This window comes from Sinocyclocheilus anshuiensis, unplaced genomic scaffold (genome assembly GCF_001515605.1).
Source record: "Sinocyclocheilus anshuiensis isolate Anshui unplaced genomic scaffold, SAMN03320099.WGS_v1.1 scaffold700, whole genome shotgun sequence".
Lineage (NCBI taxonomy): Eukaryota > Metazoa > Chordata > Actinopteri > Cypriniformes > Cyprinidae > Sinocyclocheilus > Sinocyclocheilus anshuiensis.
The window spans coordinates 379937-402421 of record NW_015555756.1 but is presented as its reverse complement, the minus strand read 5'-3'; the positions used below and the strand labels follow the sequence as shown (position 1 = coordinate 402421).

The 22485-nt window shown below is 40.6% G+C and overlaps 1 protein-coding gene across 2 annotated transcripts; it reads left to right on the top strand.

Moving 5' to 3' along the window:
• Window positions 1–13103: 13103 nt before the first annotated feature.
• Window positions 13104–22205, top strand: LOC107673837 (ribonucleoside-diphosphate reductase large subunit-like). 2 transcript variants are annotated; one of them, XM_016467651.1, is made up of 20 exons: window positions 13104–13203; window positions 13282–13314; window positions 13949–14037; window positions 14646–14823; window positions 14934–15034; window positions 15132–15191; window positions 15286–15325; window positions 15527–15689; window positions 15833–15974; window positions 16055–16138; window positions 16220–16381; window positions 18911–18990; window positions 19085–19286; window positions 19378–19527; window positions 19611–19832; window positions 20889–20965; window positions 21235–21370; window positions 21457–21552; window positions 21623–21811; window positions 21900–22205. In XM_016467651.1, exons 2-20 carry the CDS (start codon window positions 13296–13298, stop codon window positions 22089–22091), a joined length of 2382 nt encoding a protein of 793 aa, XP_016323137.1. In that variant the 5' UTR covers window positions 13104–13203; window positions 13282–13295; the 3' UTR covers window positions 22092–22205. The 2 variants fall into 2 exon arrangements, with proteins under 2 accessions (XP_016323137.1, XP_016323138.1); XM_016467652.1 differs by having other exon boundaries at window positions 13105–13203; window positions 13285–13314.
• Window positions 22206–22485: the final 280 nt, after the last annotated feature.

Below are 22485 nucleotides of genomic sequence, written 5' to 3'. Positions count from 1 at the left end.
GAATGCATGAGGGTGCCCTGCTTTAAAGCCAACGTGCACTGTTGCGGTCCATGATGGCAAGAACCCCCTCAACATCTGGCAACACACAGGTTTCCGATGACAGCGGCTCAGATGTGGAGTTAACAGCTGAAGTCTGTCTACACTGGATGTGACAAAGTGAGTGTTAAAAATCATTTTAATACGTCATAAATAGAACGAGGCATCAGTTTACTGTCGGGGATGTGTCGTGTTGTGTCACATCCAGTGCAAACAGTCACTGATTATAATGGTTGCTATAGTATTTCGTCACACTGCTCGGGTCTAATGTAAACACGGTACGCCTAGTTATCTATTGTGGTGATTTGCAGGTCGTGTCAAAAAGTTGTTGGTTTAGATAAATAGCTGTATTCTGTATGTTTGACTCGTGTACGATAATATTCTTCCAAACAGGATAATTTTGAGCTTCTGGTAGCTTCAGGACGTCACAACCCCACCCCCTTCCCATGGCCTACAGCTACGGCAGCTGAAGCAAATTGGCCTCCAGCTCCCGTAGCAGATGCTAGCGTGAGCACGCCTCCGCTAGTGGTGCAGACCCATCCACAGCCCTTTCCTTACCCCACTCCCAACCCCCTACCCATGGCCTGCAGCCCCACCGTTCAACCCTAGCATGAGGCTGCCTCCGCTAATGGCGCAGGCCCCGACGCCCACCATTACCCCTCTCTTCCCCTCCTTTTCTTCCGCTCCCGGAGCCGTCCCAAGCGTGAGCACGCCTCCGCAAGCGGTTGCGGCAGCTATCTTTCCTCCTACCCCTCGCATGCTTGCCCTTCCTTCTCTCTATCTTCCGCCACACCCCTACCCATCCCTCCGAACACTCCCGCCTTGGAACCACCCCTGGCTACCAGCAACATCAGGACACAGATTTTGTCAGAAGCCAGAGGCCTTCAAGACCTACATGCGGTCAGACCACTTCCATATCAAAGAAGCTCACCGAACCCTCATCAGCCGACCCCTTTAACGCCAGTCCATCCCTGTTCACTCGAACTCCTGACCCACCATAGCTAACCCCCTTTAACATCACCTAATCCATCTATAACAACCCATCCCCACTCCAGCCATCCCAACAGCACCCCGCTCCCGCAGAAGCCTCACCTAATTCCCACACTGCTGCGGAGCAGTCCCCGCTCCCGCAGGAGCCTTTTCTGTATTTCCCCACTGCCGCAGCAGTGCCTGCTCTCACAGGAGCCAGCCCATCCCTGTTCACTCGAACCCCTGACCCACCATAGCCAACCCCCCTTAACATCACATAATCCATCCATAACGGCCCATCCCCACCCCAACCATCCCAACAGCACCCCACTCCCACAGGAGCCTTACCTAATTCCCACACTGCCGCAGCAGTCCCCGCTCCCGCAGGAGCCTTTTCTGTATTTCCCACTGCCGCAGCTGTGTCTGCTCCCGCAGGAGCCTTTTCTGTATTTTCCCCACTGCCGCAGCAGTGTCTGCTCCCGCAGGAGCCTTTTCTGTTTTTCCCCACTGCCGCAGCAGTGACTGCTCCCGCAGGAGCCTTTTCTGTATTTCTCTACTTCTGCAGCAGTGTCCGCTCCCGCAGGAGCCTTTTCTATATTTTCCACCCACTGCCGCAGCAATGTCTGCTCCCGCAGGAGCCCTTTCTGTATTTCCCCACTGCCGCAGCAGTGCCTGCTCGCACAAGAGCCTTTTCTATCTTTCTCTACTACCGCGATAGTTACGTCTCCCGCAGGAGCCTTTAGCTCTCTCTCTTTCAGCACGGAACGCTTCCACAGAAGCCAAATTCTCTTCCTAGATACTGCCGCAATAAACGTATACCAAAGGATGTCCAGCACCCCTCTAACATTAAGCCTTGCTTTTTGGGGGTAGTAATGCACGTATCTGGCTGCTGTCCTGTTTTAATTGCTTTTGCGGGAGCGCTTTTGGCCGGGCTGGACACCGAGCTCAGACCCCTCTCCCCAGACAGGAGGGGGTGCCCCGGGCTCGGGAGTCTTGCCGAGCACTGAGCCCTCTCCCTGGACAGCACGCCAAATACACATAACCTTTATTTAATTATACGAAAGTGTGAACTCGTGAAGTGATGTTTATAACCCAATTTCGGGAGGAGCAGGCACAGATAATTAACACGGCCAGTCCATCATTAGTGATTACACCATTTATCCAATCAGCACAAGAGAAAACTCCTATAAATAACCAAGTACATCCTACCTTCGTTATCTCTCGACTTTCAGCATCCCTCCGCCACCCCGACCCCGCACCTTCAGCATAGTTTCTACCCCAGCACGGGGAGAAGCACTCTGGGGGAGCGCTTTTGGCCGGGCTGGACACCGAGCTCGGACCCCTCTCCCCGGACAGGAGGGGTGCCCCGGGCGCGGGAGTCTTGCTGAGCTCTGAGCCCTCTCCCTGGACAGCACGCCAAATACGCATAACCTTTATTTAATTATACGAAAGTGTGAACTCGTGAAATACAGTATAAATAGCCTACATTATATTTTAGTGTTTATATAAATACCAAAAGCTCTTGGATTGCTCAATGGCAATGCTCAATGGCATTAATCAACAAATTAGTTTTATACAAACTTTCAAATACTGAGCTGCGCAAAAAACATGGCTAAAACAGAAGATAATGTAAACATTTTCTTTATTAGGGCTCAAGCCCCTAGGGGGCGAAGGGCCCTATTGTTTTCATTATTATTATTATTATTATTATTATTATTATTATTATTATTATTATTATTTGTGAAGGTTTGGGGGCTTTTGGGTCCCTTAACATGCTCAAAAGCTCTTGAGCATGTTAAGCACACACACACCTTGGAATCCTTGGCCATGAGGGTTGGGCAGAAGCTGATACACAGGCATGACAGATGGGGCTCCACAGTGCCCCCTGGAATGCGGTGGTCCATATGTCATACATACTTGCACATATACCTGCATTTATGCCATGTCGTAATTACCCTAATTCTGAGATGACAACATTTGATGTTCTACTTGGAGCTATCCAAGTCCTCAGACTCAGGTAGTACCAATGCTGCATTCCATTTATGCTTGGAAGTTGGAAATTCCGAAATGACGTCAGAATGACAGGAAATTACGTAATTCCCAGCTCTGACTTCCAAGGTGAATGGAACGCAGCAATAGACCTCATCCAGCCGAACAACTTTTGTACTGCATGTTCTTAGCTCCACCCAAAAGGAAGTCGGCTATTCAGGGTTTTGTGAAAAACTCATACTCTGGAATTTTACGTACTCATCCTAGAGTTTTAATGTGTTCACCACCAGATTCATTCAACATGATCTCAAGACACTGAGGATGCTAAATTGAGAAGTGATTTTTGATATCTCAAACGGTTTGGCCACGGTGAGGCAACAAATTTATGGTGAACAAATGTTAAACAGGAAGTGTTATAACTTCCAAATACATGACTGATTTTGATCAAACTACAGCAGTTTGTTCGTTAAAGGAGTCTGATCATACTGATGTGATTATTGTGAGTCTTATTCATAGCGCCACCAACTGGCAGCAGGAAATTGTCATATTGTATTTACCTGATTTGCTACACCCTTCATCAGAATAAAGTCAAGACACGGCAGATGTAAAACTGAAGGGATTCTTGTTATCTTAAATAGTGTTGCCATAGTAACACATCAAACTTTAATATTCTGGGGTGTTTTTGAGACTCTTAACATGCTTAGAATTTTATGAAACTCAACACACACATTAGTGTTATCACCCATTAGACATTAGCAAAAGCTCAGAAATGGGCATGGAGGAGGCACTCTATAGTGCCACCTTTTGACAAAAGTTGGGGGGGGGGAGTTAGTTTTACATACAGTCACCAAACTAGGTACATACAGTTTGGTAAAAAAATTAAATTAAATTAAGAGACGACTGCAGACTGAGAGATTATCAGCGTCTCTGCTTTTACTATTTCTAGGTATGTGTTTGAGCAAAATTAACATTTTTATTTTATTCTATAAACTATGGACAACATTTCTCCAGAATTCCAAAAATATTCCAACATATTGTCTTTTAGAGCATTTATTTGCAGAAAATTACAACTGGTCAAAGTAACAAAAAAAAAAAAAAAAGATGCAGTGTTTTAGACCTAGCATAATGCAAAGAAAACAAATTCATTATAATTTTTAAACAATACTAATGTTTTAAGTTCAGAAATCGACAGAGATGGCAAAAGTACACACATCCTCCACTCAAGTAGAAGTATGGGCTCTGACATATACTTTAAAAATTGGCATGGTGCATTGTCCTGCTGGAAAAAACAATCTTCAGAGTTGGGGGACATTGTCAGAGCAGATGGAAGCTGTCAGGGGTCCGGGCCCTGTGTTTCTCCCTCTCACCACCAGAGGTCGCCATCTCCATTCCCCGGACTCCACTCACCTGTCACTCATTACACCCTCAGCTGTTCCCCATTGTCACAGACTATATATTCTCCTCTCACTCACCACTCTGCCTGGCTGAATTATTGTAATGGTGTTGTATTGTTATTGTAATTATTTGTTTGAAGGTTTGGTTGATACAAGCTCTTGTGCCGTATTTGTATCCCTATCCTGTCATTCGGTTTGTAACCTGTTTTGTTTCTTTTGTCTGCCTTTCTGTTTATTAAATTAATAAGACGTTTCTCCTGCATTTGGACCCTGACCCTTTTTTCCACGGTGCTCCCTTACCGCACCGTGACAGAATTCAGCCAGCCAGAGTGGTTTTAGAGGTTTCAGTCTTTATCATTCAAGGAGAACCTTCACCTGTACTTGCATAGGCCTACAAAATAGATAAATGCAGCTACTCCATCTTGTAAAACCAAACCATAAGTTCATACATGTAGGCTATGTTAAATGTTTACATATCCTATTAAAATATTAATGGGATAAATGAACAGAAATGGTTGCCAATCAAACTGCATTTATTTAAACTGTAAACCAATTTTGACATGTATGTGAACACTAATAAAAAGATTCTTTATTGCCATCAGTAGTTCCTCATTCAAGGAGAACCTTCACCTGTACTTGCATAGGCCTACAAAATAGATAAATGCAGCTACTCCATCTTGTAAAACCAAACCATAAGTTCATACATGTAGGCTATGTTAAATGTTTACATATCCTATTAAAATATTAATGGGATAAATCAACAGAAATGGTTGCCAATCAAACTGCATTTATTTAAACTGTAAACCAATTTTGACATGTATGTGAACACTAATAAAAAGATACTTTATTGCCATCAGTAGTTCCATGAAGAACCTTTAACATCCAAGGAACCTTTGCATTGCACAAAAGGTTCTTTAGGCTATAGTGGGAAAAGGTGGGGGAAATTTACTGCTTGCCTTATAATACATTATATTAATAAACTGTATATTGATTTTGATCTTTTAATATCACTGTCTTAATGCATTAAGCCAAATTAAGTGTTTATGGTTTTCTACAGGAGAAAGACGCTTAACGAGAGACTTTGCGCATTGCATTCATTCTCTGCTGTTCTGTGGCCATGGATTTGCGGGTCTTGTTCTTATAAAGTGAACTGCAGGACTCTGTACATTATAGTACTAAATTAGTTTTAATCATTTAACCACCACAGCATCTTGCCTCAATCAGGGGTGCCTGCAGGATTTCATCTGAGGGTAGGCTGTGCACAGAGATGCAGATTTTTATTTTTTTGAATGATGAATGCGTCTCTAGACAGGTAAAAACACTTGCAACTGTGAAGCGGCAAAAAGCAACGGAATGGTGAAAGACATCCACAGAAAATCAGCACGGATGGACAAAAGTGTCATGTCATAAAATATTTTAATACGACTGAATGTATATTTAACATGATTAATAAAAACACTGTAAGTCACTAATTATTTATTTTATAAATTTCCACAGGTATTCAAACAGCGAATAAATTATATATACCGAAAGCAAGCAAAGAACATTTACATTATCACTGATAACCTAGCGTGGAGTTTAAACACTCTCAAAAAATACTTGCAGTCACACAACCAACTGTAAAGTGTTCACTTTGTCAGGTATGATGCACACCTTTTAGATTTTTGATATTTATTTGTGCTCAAACACAAAACATGTAATTTAAAGCTCAATAGCATTTGAAGAGAATTACTTATAGTCATAAAACCAACTGTAGTGTTCATGGAGGTGTCAGCTATCATGTATGCATTTTAGATTTTTGATATGTATTAAAATAAACTATCAAATCATGTGTAAATATTGCTTTGGGCTCACAGAATGACTTACAGTTACAAAACCTGAGAACTGGCAGGTGGGATTTGCATGCCACTCCCCATGCTACGAGTATAAAAGAGTAGTATGCACTCACTCATTCAGGTTTGTTTTTCAGAGCCGGAAGCATTGCATTTCTCATGCTACAGAGAGAAGTAGAGATCCTGCTGACCTGCCTGCCTCTGAAGAAGAGACGGGCCTCACTTCTGCTGAAGGGATGGGAGGAGAATTTTCATTTGGATTTTCCTTTTCTTTCACTGAAAGCCAGGCAGCTGACAGCTCTTTAATGGTCGGCAAAGGGTGTTTCCGAATTTCCCGAGTCATCCCTTGGCATTGCACGTTCATGGCTGGTGTCTGGTGGACATGAGCATTTGCCTTCCCACATTCTGATGCCACAGGTCTATGCCAAAGCACATCTGAGCTGTGATGAAGCATGTCTTCCTCTGCCTCTACCAACCCCTGCACCGCGGGCCCCCAGAGCAAGGTAAGAGTGTTATTGCATTTGCACCACACGCCATAATTTCTTCAGGATGCTGGGCCTTCTGACGTGGCAGAACCTGCTCTGCCTCGCCACGAGCCTCCCTCAAGTATTCTGGATGCTGTCCCGGAGTCTGAACATGTGGTTAGTGTTGCCCAGTTTGTCACAGTGGCTTGTCAGAACCATCTGACCCCCCCCCCCAAGTACAGGGGGGGGCAAGGGGGGGGCACCATTGTCCTTTCGGCAGAAATTGCAGTCGTTCTGAAGAAGTCCCTACTAGCCCTGACTGTGCTACTAGCCCTGAAACGGTTTCATCCACTGGTTCAGGGCAAGCACATGTTGGTCTAGATGGACAATGTTGTGACGGAAGCGTACATCAACAGCCAGGGCCGCTTTATCCTCCAAGGAGAGTGGAGACTCCACCCCCAAGTGCTCCAGCTGATTTGGAGTTGGAGTTGATTCGCTTTCTCATGTCACTAGCTTTAAATATGCAAATTTGCTTTCTCATGTCACTAGCTTTAAATATGCAACTTTGCTGGATAACACATTAAATTGACCAGTTGGACTTAATGCAAACAGATTACAGTAACAATCATGACATTAAACATTTGGGTGTGTTTTAGTCACACTGTTTTAACAACTTGAAGTACTGCTTATGTTAGCATCCTCTCAGCCTTGACATACTGTTGTTATTTCTTTACTGCATCATCTAGTCAACAAATGAATTTATATTGATGTGAAAACATGCACGGCAGTACACACTGTTTTGTTGTCAATGTTTTAAATCTGCATGTGAAGTGTCCCGCTCTGTGCAACACGCAGTCTCGCGTATCAGAACAAACAGAACAAGGCGTCAGTGATTCTGCCTCTAGAGGCTGCTTTCATACTGTATAATGAGAGCTGACCCTTCTCAGCCAATCCACAACCTAGAAAAACTATCGGTATGGACTTGCCAGTGGAGAGCCAATTGTTCGAGAAGGGTATAACTGCAGCCTGGGGATCTCCAAATGGGGGAGGGAACTCCAAAACAGGGTGGGAGCTCCAAAATAGGGTGGGAGCTCCAAAATAGGGCATGGGTGCGTTGGACTTGAAGCACCGCTACAGACGGCAGTCAACGAGAGTAGCCGCTCTTTGGTGGGACTGGAAAATTATGGAGATTCATAAATTGTTCATAAGTTAAAATATTACCAAAATCATCAAACACAGATAGAATACTGTTCAAGTTGTTATTACACCATCTAGGGAAAAAAGAGACTTATTTCTAACAATTATATCAGCATTATTCCAAAGAAGAACTTTGTGGGGGAGAAACCATGGACAAAACACAATTTCCACGAAAGAAGACATTGCTGATGGAAGTTAGATAAGGAAATAGGTAACTTGCCAGGCAAGAAATTACATTTTAGTAAGAAAGACAGGCCACCAAGTTGGTCAAATATCTTATTTGGAATAAAAAAACCACAGTGACATTGGATTTGTAAGGCATCTTTTCAGCCAGTTTACTTTAAAAGTGTTTACAGTATCTGCGAAGTTCAAAAAATCAAGGCCACCTTCACTTCCGGAGTTAGCAAGCACATCTCTTTTTAATTTGTATGGTCTATTTTTCCAAATAAAATCCTTTATGAGCAGTATTGGATTTGCAGATATTAGAAACACACGTCATTGTTGTCATGTGGTGAATTTGGCCAATCGTGAAACAGCTGTGTCGTCATCAGCGCTCCTGCAGTCGCTCTGAAAAAGCTGCGCCAGCTGAGTCAGCCGGCTGCTCTCGAAACGATATCGCGGTACTTTAATGCCACACGTGACAGTGACGTAGCGTCGGCGCCAGTTCAAGTTGGACAAAATTTCTAACCGGCATGCACTGCTTCAAGTCAGCCGCCGATCGGTTTGCGCGGCGCCGCATGAAGTCGAACGCACCTCATGGCTTCCTCCCATTGACAGACAGGCACATGACACGCATGCGCAATTTTTTCTCCCAATCCAGTTCAGTGGAAACTCCACCCCACAGCTGATTCTAAAGATTTTCTTGGTTGTGTTGATTTCCTACACTATGCTACAATAAATGCTAACCCCAGGCGAAACGCAAACCGGAAGTGCTGCGTGAGAGTGTTTTGGGCGACGGATTAGCAACAACTGTACCGTGGATGCAACTATCATGGGTGAAAGTACGGATGGAGATAGTGAATGTATGCCTTGGCAGGATGTGTCAAGGAAGAGGAAAGATAGGAGTAATAGCTCTGGAAGTTCCTCCAAGCTGTATTTACAGCTGAAGTAGTAGCCATAATTTTAGGATTGCAATGGGTAGAAGTAAGACCTCAAAGAGTTATTATCTGTTCGGACTCTGTTGCAGCTCTTAATAGTTTGAATTCAACTGAAACAATAAGAGAGGATTTATATAAAGAGATATCCATGATAATGTTAAATATAGAGAGAATTGGAATTAATCTTCAGTTTTGTTGGGTTCCAGCTCATACTGGCGTGGAGGGCAATGAGATAGCAGATTTGACTGCAAAGAATGCACTGAAATTAAAGGACGAGGAAATAATGAAAGTCCCATTTGGTAAAGGTGAGGCCAAATCATTAATTAAAACAAAAGTGAGAGAATCATGGCAGAAAAAGTGGGACATAGATAACAAAGGGCGATATTATTATAATATTCAGAAATCGATTAACGTCAAGGCTTTTAAAGGGAAATGCAGAAGAGAAGAAGTGATTATATCAAGATTAAGACTTGGACATACTGGTTTAAAATCAACCCTGTTTTTAATGGGAAAATGCATATCAGATAATTGTGATGACTGTAATGTTCCAGAAAATGTGGAGCATATCATTATGAGGTGTAAAAAATATAATGCAGAAAGGAGGATCTTGCAAGATAAGATATATGAGTTGGAACAAGAATGGAGTTTGAAGGGGATTTTGGGGGCAGATGAGAAAATGTGGGAATGTAGCAAGGCTCTCTTTAATTTTCTTAAAGATACAGGGTTAGAGCACAGCATATAGGAAATGGGAATTTTTTTTATTATTATTTTTTTTTTATAACCATGCTAAGTACATGAAGCCCTGAAGTTGCACACCCCGGTACAGTAGGTGGCGGTATGCACCTGAACAAGTTGGTTGCGACCCGCCAATAAAACCAGAGAGAGAGAGAGAAATGCTAACCCCTAAGCCTACCCCACACCTGACCCTAACCTTAACCAGTTAAATTGACTGCACGGCGGGACTGGCGCTGAATAGCGTGGTAAAGAAAGTTCAGGAGATAAGCAGTTAATAAGATTATGAGATCGCCGAGCCGGGCCGTTCCGTAACTCCCCAACAGGACCTCACCGGACTAAATGGCACCTTTTTAGTTACACCCAGCGTCCCTACCCCCTCCTTCCCTGCGAATTTCGAGCCCCGGGATGCCCCCGTTGGCTAAGACAATAGCGTAAAATCTTTCCCCTGCGCTACGCTGAGACGGCTCGCGGGAGAGCTCGTGGGTGATTCCCGTTTATTAAGCAGAGGTTCAAACAAAGGCCCGAACAACACTGGCCACGAGCTTTGGGCTCTGCTCTCACGGAGAATATTTATTTATATAACATATTTTATTTTAGATCAATTAGAAACAATGTTTAAGTTATAAAGTTTTATTTTGAAATGTAAGTCAATAACAATTGGCCAAAGCCAGAGCCAATGGTGAAAGTCTTTGCGCGAAGAGACCCCGCCCCATTTTGGAGGTTCTGCCCACTTTTGGAGTTCACGCCCCATTTTGGAGATCTCCGGTCTGCAGTAATACCTACTTGAATTGTTCCAGCAATCGACTATCGGTGCCGATAAATCGGCAAAACTGATCAATGATCAAACCTAAAGTTTATTTTATTAAATATCAAAAATCTAAAAGGTATGCATCACACCTGATACATTCATTCACTCAACACTCTACAGTTGGTTGTGTGACAAGTCATTCTCTTCAAATGTTATTGAGCTTTAAATTATGGTATATGTTGTGTTTGAGCCCATTCGATATTGAAATACACTGTTTTTTTACATATGATTTGACAGTTTGTTTTATTAAATAACAAAAAATTAAAAGGTGTGCATCACACCTGAAATCTACATGAACATTTTACAGTCAGTTGTGTGACTGTAAGTAGGCTAATTCTCTTCAAATGTTATTGAGTCTTTAATTATGGTATATTTTGTGTTTGAGCCCATTTGGTAAACAGCAGTTTTTATATATGATTTGACAGTTAATACATATTACAAAATCTAAAATGTGTGCATTATAGTTGACACCAGACGAAACACTTTACAGTTGGTTGTGTGTCTTTTAGTCATTTTCTTCAAATGCTATTGAAGTTAGATACGTGTAAATCAATGACGTACCTGGCTTCTGTTAACGTTCTGTTTACAGACTTCGTAATTACACAATATACACATTGTATCGGCCACAAATGCCCGATATGCCAGATGGACTGTCCATTTTTGTCCAGTTTGGTGGCATTTTTGCCTCATGCCCTGTTAATTTCAGACTGTGGCCAGGGGAAGGCTTTGCTCAGCCTTCACACATTCCATCTATGTGATTCAGTGAGAGAGCGGTCCAAAGGCATTCAGCCAGTTCACCAAAAAGAGAGAACTGACTCTAAAGAATGATTAAATCACGAATGATTGGCATCGCTGGTTCATTCCACAGAAATATGGGACACAAAAATAACTGCTGAAATATTCACAGGCAAAATGTTTCTCAGGTCAGTCAGAGCTCTCATGGTATGCACAGTGCATACAGCCGTACACCTGCAGGTGCCCCTGTTATATTAATATAATAATTATATATGACATATAATTTGGTAGAAAAACAGTGTTTTTACATTTTATTGGTGCAAAGATGAGTAGTGGTGATATTTATTTTGTACAACATTTGCAACTGCTTTTTATCACTTAATTAGAAGCACCGCAAATTAAAATTATGTCATGTTATAGGGACGACTGAACAGACATTTAGAAGTTGATTTTAAAATGCAAAGTATTTAAAATTAAAATAAAGCTATGTAAACACTTGCATTTTTACAAGTCAAGTGTCAAGTGAAAAGACCGCAAGTGTGGGTATTTGGACAGGGCAAGAAGATCGCGAAGGGTTTAGGGTGCAGTTTAGACGGGGAAAATGGAATGATCTGTTCCTGTTCCGTCTAGTACGAGGAGGAAAAAACAATGTAATACATAGTCTCCTAATTAATTATTTGAAAAATACTGGGATAAATTTTTTGTAGCATAGTGTAGGAAATCAACACTTTAATTGACACAACCAATAAAATCTTTAGAATCAGCTGTGGGGCGGAGTAAAAAGTGCGCATGCGTGTCATGTGCCTTTCTGTCAATGGGAGGTAGCCACGCCCCATTTTGGAGCTCCCACCCCATTTTGGAGTTCCCGCCCCCATGTGGAGATCTCCAGGCTGCAGTTATACCCTTCTCCCAGTGCGGGCTCGGCAGAAGTGCGGATCGAGGGTGCATAACGGCCGCGGAGGGGCGCTCGCGAGCACCCTTCTGAACGCTAAAATGACAAATGGGACACCATACAGACCGTGGTCTTAACGGACACGCGCACGCGGCGGCCATTGTAATGTCTTGTCCCAATACTCACACTTGCGTCTTTGCACTTGACCACTTGACTACTTCTATGACGTATTTCCTGTATTTGGTCCAAGTGTTCAAGTGAGGATGAAGCCCACAAGTGTGTGTCGAACTTTTCATTACCTGATGGGACACACTTATAGTGTTGTAAAAATGCAAGTGTTTACAGAGCTTTATTTTTATTTTCCTGAAATCGGAGGCAAATCGGTGCGAGCGACAATCACGCAGTGTGAATTATCAAAGACGCGATCTGAGAGAATCGCAGACACGTCTGAAATATTTGGCATGTTAAATATCTGGAGCTGTCGGCGATTAACAATCACGCTGTGTGAAATGATTTCTGCCTGAAAAACACATCGGCGATGACCTACAGCCAATGAGAGAGCACGATACAGGGCAGCGGGAAGTTCGGGGAGGAGGTATATGAAATGTAGTTTGTGGACCAGTGTTGCCAAATCCGCGATTGCCGTCGTTTGTTTTTCATGTCAGCAGGTTGAAGCGACCCCAATAACGTGATATTTAGGCCCTGGAATGTGAATTGTACCAGGAGAACCCCTACAAAAAAATGTGTATTTTACCCCCCAAACGCAATTTTTACTGGGGGACCCCCTCGAAAGCAATTGGGCTATTTTCAGGCTAGTTTTGAATAGATATTGGGCGGGTTTTGTAGCGAAAACCTGACAACCCTACACCAGACAGCGTTATCGGTGATTCTCCCCATAGACATATAAAATTAAAAGAAGAAGAATTATAAGTAGGAGCGAGCGCCCATTGGCTGAGATTGTCTTCCGGATCTGACGAAAGTCGTTCTGGCGGGTTCGAGGAGCGCGCTCTCTCAGTTACTTCACAACAACAGTCTGCAGAAGAAGCAGCTGAGGGGTCGGTCAACAGAATAGCACTTTATCCACAAATACGCCTAATAATTTTTGTTGTTAATTTTTTTTCTGTGCTCTTTAGCAGAGACATCAATCATGCACGTGATCAAGAGAGGTAAAGTCCCACTCGTCCTACTTGTATATTTGCAACATACTGAGCAAACGTACAATTTGTTTGCTAATATAAATAAGGGAATACTTAACGTTACCCTTATTTACGTTAGCATACAAATTGTACGTTTATGTTATTCTCATAACCAAAATGATGTCCAATCTGTAAATCAAACATGTTACGTATGGACCTTAATCGTGTAACGTTAGCCGCGTTTAAACATAAAGAGAAGAACGAAAACGCGTCTTGATTAAGGTCGCAGATTTATTGATTGTGTGCTATTATATAATTTTTTCCAACTACATAACTTTATCCTTGAAAACGATATTTGTTCATGTTAACAGCACCTGAAGACTAGTGGTGTTCTTTGTTAACTCAAAGTTGGCGCCAACTGCTTCTTTGACTGGGTCATCCAGTAATGAAACATGAATGAATGGCAGATGCTACATCAATCATCATGTAACGGGTTATGCTAGCTTAAAACTGTTTTGCTATAATTATTAGCATCATATCTTACCAACTTTTCATGTTTTTATTGACTTCATATCACGTCCATCTTTTATTGAACACGAGGTATTCTGCTTGACTTATTATTACAGCTCATGTTTTTATTCATCTGGTGTTTTTCTTGTCTCAGATGGTCGCCAGGAGCGTATTATGTTCGACAAAATCACATCACGCATCCAGAAACTTTGCTATGGACTCAATGCTGAGTTTGTTGATCCTGTAAGTTATGAAATAGCCTTAACATTACATCAAAACCTATTTCTAAGGTCTACCATTGCCTATTTCAGTAGATGCCACTGACTCCATGACGAGATTTCCTTGTGCAAGGATTTTTAAAAATGTACTTTTATTATTTTTTTTGCTTTGCTTTATTTACTTCTATATTTAAATGTTTATTTGTTTGTTTTAATCTAATTAATCTATTTACTTTTGTCATTTTAATCCCTTTGGTACTTTTTATTTTTCTCTAAACAGACCCCCAGCATTTCCATGGGGTCCCCAGACCCCAGTTTGAAAACCCCTGGCATAGTTACTATTACAGTTTATTATTCATCAAACAGTAGATCCGTGACAACATATTCTGTTACACCAAATACACAAAATAATGATCTTTAAAAAAAGCATCATATGACCCCTTTAAAATATTACAACAGCATAGTAATATTCAAACAAACAATCCATAAAGACCTGTTTAGTAACTTGCACAACATCCTGTCCTCTGTAGGTCTTCCTTATGGCCCTGCATAAGAAATCATTTTATTAAAGAATCACCTTCCAAGAAGCAAATGTAAAGCTCTGACCCTAAATCAAGTGGTTTTGCTTTGCAGACTCAGATCACCATGAAGGTGATTCAGGGCCTTTACAGCGGCGTCACCACAGTAGAGCTGGACACCCTGGCTGCTGAGATCACTGCCACCCTCACCACCAAACACCCTGACTATGCCATCCTGGCGGCCCGCATCGCTGTGTCCAACCTGCACAAAGAAACCAAGAAGGTCTTCAGTGGTGAGTTGCTATGCGTCATTTGTTTCATGTCTATGGGACACTTCACGTCAATCTAGATTGGATCGTAATGCTTTTATTTGCTGCTTATCACTTGCCTCCTCCAATCACAGAGGTTATGGAGGACCTCTACAACTATGTGAATCCCCTGAACGGCTGCCACTCGCCTATGGTTTCAAAGGAAACCCTCGACATTTTTTTGGCCAACAAAGATGTAAGTATGTTGTGCTTATGTAATGATTTGTCGTCCTTTTTTTTTCCCCCCAACATAGTCGTATTTATAATTAATGTAATTTTCCTTACTTCCCTAGCGGCTCAACTCAGCCATCATTTTTGACAGAGATTTCTCTTACAATTTCTTTGGCTTCAAGGTAATTCCAAAATAGAATATGTAAAATATACACTTGTATATCAAAATCTAAAAGTGATTGTTGTGTTAATCTTAGTTTTTAACATCTCTTTTAGACATTGGAGCGCTCATATCTGCTAAAGATCAATGGGAAGGGTAAGTCAGTCCAGTCGAGACAACAAAATGGAGAGGATGAGGAAGTAATGGAGCAATAGAACACTATATAGTAAAGACGAAAATGGTAGAGGTAGATGACCATTTTAATGAAGCAAATGCAAGTGAGTGGAAGAAGAGCAAAGACGTGAATGATGGAAATGCAAAAATGTTCCTGTGACATCTTGACCGCTTTGTTTTCAGTCGCTGAGCGGCCACAACACATGCTGATGAGAGTGTCCGTGGGAATCCATAAGGAGGACATTGCGGCAGCTATAGAAACCTACAATCTGCTCTCTGAGAAGTGGTTCACTCACGCTTCTCCTACACTCTTCAATGCCGGCACCAACCGGCCACAGCTCTCCAGGTAGGAAAACAAACAATCACTATACAGCAATCAGACACAAGAGGGCAGTGTTTTTTTGCCAAGGCCTGACTTTGGTGTTAGCAGTCAATAGACTTCTGTACATAATGTATAATACAAGCAATTTTGTTTTGTCAAATGTCTAGTTGCTTCCTGCTTGCTATGAAAGATGACAGTATTGAGGGGATCTATGACACCCTGAAGCAGTGTGCCCTCATTTCTAAGTCTGCCGGAGGTATCGGGGTGGCAGTGAGCTGCATTAGAGCTACTGGAAGCTACATTGCAGGGGTGAGTTTTCTCCATCCTCAGCTTTAGATTTACTGGTATTATGCTTAGCAGTTGGGTTAATTTATTATTTTTTATTTTAGACTAATGGCAACTCAAATGGCCTGGTTCCTATGCTCCGTGTCTACAACAACACAGCACACTATGTGGACCAAGGAGGAAATAAGGTAAGGTGTTTTGCATATGATTTTCAGGAGGTGGTTTAAGTTTGGCTTGTAAAACTGACATTCTCTCTCCTCCTCACTCAGAGACCAGGAGCTTTTGCTATGTACCTGGAGCCCTGGCATTTTGACATTTTTGACTTCCTAGAGCTTAAAAAGAATACTGGTAAAGAGGAACAGAGAGCTAGAGATCTGTTTTATGCCCTCTGGATCCCTGATCTCTTCATGAAGCGAGTGGAGACCAATGCGGTGAGCACGCTTTAAACTAAAAAAAAATATTTGAGGTCAAGTAAAAACAGTAATTATCCTGAAATATTGCCACCTTTTAAAATAACCATTTTACATTTGAATATAGTTTAAAATGTAATTTCTTCCTGTGATGGCAAAGCTTCATTTTCAACAGTTGTATTTAAAGGGATAGTTTACCCAAAAATGAAAATTCTGTAATTAATTCAGGATGTCCGCGGGTCCTTACATTTTTAAATAACGTTTTCCTAATAAAAGGCCTTAAAATGTCTTAAATTCAGATTCGATGGGTCTTAAATATTTTTGGTCACATTACTGCTAAAATATCTCAAGTCTGACGGACCTAATGATTGTTTACAATCATTGGACAGACCGAAGTTTTTTTTTCTCCCCTGAGGTAAGTTACTACATCATCAGAGAGAATCGCAGTAGCAGAATACAGGTCAAACTACCTTAATGTTCTCAATAATAAAAATATAGGTCGAACCTACAGCTGATCAACCTTCTAGCTTGTTTAAAATGTTTTTTTTTACTTTCCCGACCGGACAACTAGCCTGATTAAAACACAAGTGTCAAAAAAAATAACCAGCGAAGCATCGAAACACGAGAATGATTCTTCTAACTTTATTAGCCTACATTCAATGTAAACGGCGACTGATAATGGATGGTGTATTTCTGCTATGAAGGTCGTGCTGTTGAGGCTCACTCTGTTTGTCTCTGTGAGAGACTTCAGAACAAATGAGCGTAACATCACACATAAAGAAACTCAGAAGAAACACACTGAGGTAAAAATTCTAAATGTTTAGTTTATTCTTAACATGATATAGTTAAGTAACAGTAACATACCATGACAAGTGAGCTATTTTGCTGAATATTCTCACGACACAAACCATTCAAAACACCTACAGACTGCACGCATTACGTGAAGTCTAGTGCGCTCTTTCACTGCATGATTCAGTCTATTAAAATACATTCAGAATGATCACAAATTCAAGACATGGGGGCAGAAAATGTATATTTATACCACTTCATATGGTTAATCAATTTCACATGAAGAGTCCGTTTTTTTTTTTCTGATTTGATTACAAATGTGATATTGATTTTTTTTTTCAACAGTTCAGTAAACTAGAAGTTAATTAAGAGACTTGCATTTTAGACACCAAATTGCCTGTTTTTGCACTATTTCGACAACAAAAATAATTCCGAACAAAGCCACAGCGCTGTTTTGCATCTCTGAGCAACAAGATGGTGTTTCGTTTCTGAATGAATCAAACATTTAAATGATTCAGTTCAATAGCAATGACTCGCTTATTAACAGTGACTTGCTGCCACCTACTGGCGGTTTTCATTTCACATTTAAAGTATATTTTTATTATTTAAATAATTTCAAATATCAGTATTCAACGTTTTATGTTTAATATATCAAAACATTATTTATGCATTTGTAACAAATAGGCCTTTGTAAAGGTAAATAAAAATATGCAGATTTAAGTATGTAAAAGCTGATAGAACACTGAAAATATTGCTTCAGAATAAATTGTTTGCACTACCAAAAATCTTGGTGCGGTGCTTTTGTGGGGATATTTTGCATGGAATATTGTCTTCTGATATGAAAAGTTCACTGTATATCTTAATAATATAATTTATTACAGTTATGATATTTTGTTTTCTTTTTACATTAAACACATTAAATATTACATATATGTATGTAATAATGTGTATTTCCATTACAGGTGTAGGTCTTAAATTTCATATAAGGTGGTATTAAAAAGGTCTTAAAGTCTTAAATTTAACTTGTTCATGTTTGTAGAAACCCTGTTAATTACTCACCCTCATGTCAATCCAAACTCATTAGACCTTCGTTCATCTTCGGAACACAAATTAAGAGATTTTTGCTGAAATCCGAGAGCTCTCTGACCCTCCATAGAAAGCAGCACAACTGAAATGTTCCCAGGTCCAGAAACATAGCGAGGACATTCATGTGACATCAGGGGTTCAACCGTAATTTTACAAAGCTATGAGAACTTTTTGTGCACAAAGAAAATGTCACATGGACTATTTTGCCGATGTCCTTGCTACGTTTCCTGACCTGGGAACATTTCAGTTGCATTGCTTTCTATGGAAGGTCAGAGAGCTCTCAGATTTCTTCAAAAACATCTTAATTTGTGTTCCGAAGATGAACTGAAGGCCTTTCACATTTGGAACGACCTGAGGGTGAGTAATTAATGACAGAATTTTCATCTTTGGGTGAACTATCCCTTTAAATACAACTGTTGAAAATGAAGCTTTGCCATCACAGGAAGAAATTACATTTTAAACTATATTCAAATGTAAAATGGTTATTTTAAAAGGTGGCAATATTTCAGGATAATTACTGTTTTTACTTGACTTTTTGATCAAATAAATGCAGATAAATACATTATAAATGCAAATAAATAAATTATAAAATCCACAAATTTTGAATGGTTGTGTATTTGTATGTAGTTGTACATTAATTTCCATTAACTCATGTGTGACTCGTATCCCATGTAGGATTGGTCTCTGATGTGCCCTAATGACTGTCCCAGGCTGGATGAGTGCTGGGGAGAGGAATTTGAGAATCTCTACACAAAGTATGAAAATATTACTAATGCTGCTACTATAAAACCGTAAAACATCTGTTAATGTCACTGTTTAATAATCACATTCAATGATCTTTTGTTCCAGATATGAGAAGGAGGGCAGAGCTAAGCGTGTGGTGAAGGCTCAGCAGCTGTGGTATGCCATCATTGAGTCTCAGACAGAGACCGGCACACCCTACATGCTCTACAAGGATGCCTGCAACCGCAAGAGCAACCAGCAGAACCTGGGCACCATCAAATGCAGTAACTTGTGCACAGAGATTGTAGAGTACACCAGTAAGGATGAGGTAAGGAGTGCAGAATACGTACATAAAGTATGATATAGCTTATTTGACTTCATTTGAAAGTGCTTTCATAGAGGACCAAACTCTCTTGTAGGTGGCTGTTTGCAACTTGGCATCCATTGCACTTAACATGTACGTCACCCCAGAGCGAACTTTTGACTTCCAGAAGTTGGCCTCTGTTACAAAAGTCATTGTGAAGAACCTGAACAGAATCATTGATATCAACTACTATCCTGTGCGAGAGGTGAGGTGCTTTTTTTTTGGGCTTTAGTCATCCTACATTATTGTAATTTGCTGCAGAGGCTGATCTTCTCTCTCACACAACAGGCAGAGAACTCCAATAAGCGTCACAGGCCCATCGGTATCGGCGTTCAGGGTCTGGCTGATGCCTTCATCCTCATGCGCTTCCCGTTTGAGAGCGCAGAGGCTCAACACCTCAACACACAGATCTTTGAGACCATCTACTACGCTGCCCTGGAGTCCAGCTGTGAGCTGGCTGCAGAATTTGGGCCATATGAAACGTACGCTGGGTCTCCTGTGAGCAAGGGCGTAAGTTGGATGATGTATATAGCCTATATAATATGTGACCCTGGACCACAAAACCAGTCTTAAGTCGCTGGAGTATATTTGTAGCAATAGCCAAAAATACATTGTATGGGTCAAAATTATTGATTTTTCTTTTATACCAAAAATCATTAGAACAGTAAAGATCATGTTCCATGAAGATATTTTGTAAATTTCCTACTGTAAATATATCAAAACTTCATTTTTGATTAGTAATATGCATCGCTAAGAACTTAATTTGGACAACTTTAAAGGTGATTTTCTCAATATTTAGATTTTTTTGCACCCTCAGATTCCAGATATTCAAATAGTTGTATCTCGGCCACATATTGTCCTATCCTAACAAACCATACATCAATGTTACATCAATGCAGCTTGTTTATTCCGCTTTCAGATTGTATAAATGTCAATTTCGAAAAATTGACCCTTAAGACTGGTTTTGTGGTCCAGGGTCACATATAAGCAGAGTTTCTGTGGGTCTTGAAGTATTGATTCCCATCCACAAATGAAGGCCTTAAAAAGGTCTTTAATCAGGCCAGAAAGTCTTAAATTAGTTATCATGGCATTAAATTTTGGCATGCTCTGCAAAAAAATTTGTATTCAGTATTTTGTCTAAACATGCCATTTTATATCAAGTAAACATATCCTGATTTAAGGATAAGTCTTATTTTCTAAGAAACTGAACAAAATTAAATGATTTTATGCTTAAGACAATCATATCCGTCAGCGGATTGTGAAAAAAAAAATTAATTGAGTATCTTTTTGAGCATATTGGCAGATATTTGTTCTCGTTCTAATCATAAACTCAAAATGAATTAAAAAGATCTGTTGGAAGTTGTATTTTTCAAACTTTGAAGTGTTGCTAATATAATTAAATTGTGCTCCCTATTTTTATTTAAAGAACATACTGATGTGTGTTCCCATCCATTCTTGCTTTAAATTTAATTGTATTGATCTTAAAATGGCACAATCCCTGTGTAAGGACACTGGATATCAGTTTAGATTTACAGAGCTCTGATTGTTCCTGGTATGATTTTACAGATCCTGCAGTATGATATGTGGGATAAGACACCTACAGACCTGTGGGACTGGGCGGCACTCAAGGAGAAGATTGCCAAGTTAGTAACCACTTGCATGATTCATAATTTCAGCAAATCTGTGGAAGACCTGGAAATCAAATTGATATGGGAAAATGTTTGAATACATTTAATAATTGTAATTAAAAATAACACGCATATTAAGTATAAAAGAATAATATAAAAAATATTATGATTTTTGTAGTGTTCACGTAGTACATTTTTATAAATGCTGTAATTTTATAAAAAAAAAAAAAAAAAGTTTCCATAGTTACATAGGTCACATAATATGTATTATTGTTGCTCCCCAGGCATGGAGTGCGTAACAGTCTGCTGCTGGCTCCTATGCCCACTGCCTCCACTGCTCAGATCCTGGGAAACAATGAGTCAATTGAGCCATACACTAGCAACATCTACACACGCAGAGTTCTGTCTGGAGAGTTTCAGGTGAGCCTGACGTTACAGTGAACGTTTGCAAGAACAGATAAACTGTCTTTGTATAAAATTAATTGGTGGGTTACATTTACCTCTAGATTGTGAACCCACATCTTCTCAAAGACCTCACGGAACGAGGACTTTGGAATGAAGAAATGAAAAACCAGCTAATTGCTCAGAACGGATCCATCCAGGTTAGTTGCCACTTCCAATTTGGATGATGTTTTTGCTTTTGTCCCTTTTTAAACGTCCTTCTTTTTGCAGGGCATTCCCACAATACCAGATGACCTGAAGGAGCTGTATAAGACGGTGTGGGAGATCTCTCAAAAGACCATCTTAAAGATGGCTGCAGACAGAGGAGCCTTCATTGACCAGAGCCAGTCCCTCAACATCCACATCGCTGAACCCAACTATGGCAAACTGACCAGCATGCACTTCTATGGCTGGAAGCTGGTAAGCTAGATAATTTCTGAGCCTGGATTTGGAAGTCTAGAAATTAAATAAGTCGATAGATAAACGGTACATCTGCTGCTCCCCACAGGGTCTTAAAACAGGAATGTACTACCTGAGAACTAAACCAGCTGCCAACCCCATCCAGTTCACTCTCAACAAAGAAAAACTGAAAGAGACGCAGAAAAGTACAAGCAACGAGGAGGAAACCAAAGAACGCAACATAGCTGCTATGGTGTGTTCGCTGGAGAACCGTGACGAGTGTCTGATGTGCGGTTCATGAACTCCTGTTGACAAGGACCATTAGGATGGTTGCCAATTTGCGTCTTGTACAGTATTATTTACATCTTGTACTTTTTTAAATGACCATAAAAAAATAGTAATTTTCATTGTATTAGTTTACTTTTGCATGTGTATACAATAAATACAAAGAATTACAATAAAAATAATTTTGGGTGGCTCAAACTTTATTCAGGTTTATGAAAAGGGTTTGGAGTCATTTCGAATATGCTTCTGATCAATTTCCATGGATTTTGTGGTTTAGGGTAAATGAATAAAGAAATGGTTGCTCAAAATCGGGGAATTATAGTTTTGGAAGGGTACGTGCGATTGTTTAGCTCAGGGCTGTCCAAACTCGGTCCTGGAGGGCCGGTGTCCTGCAGAGTTTAGCTCCAACT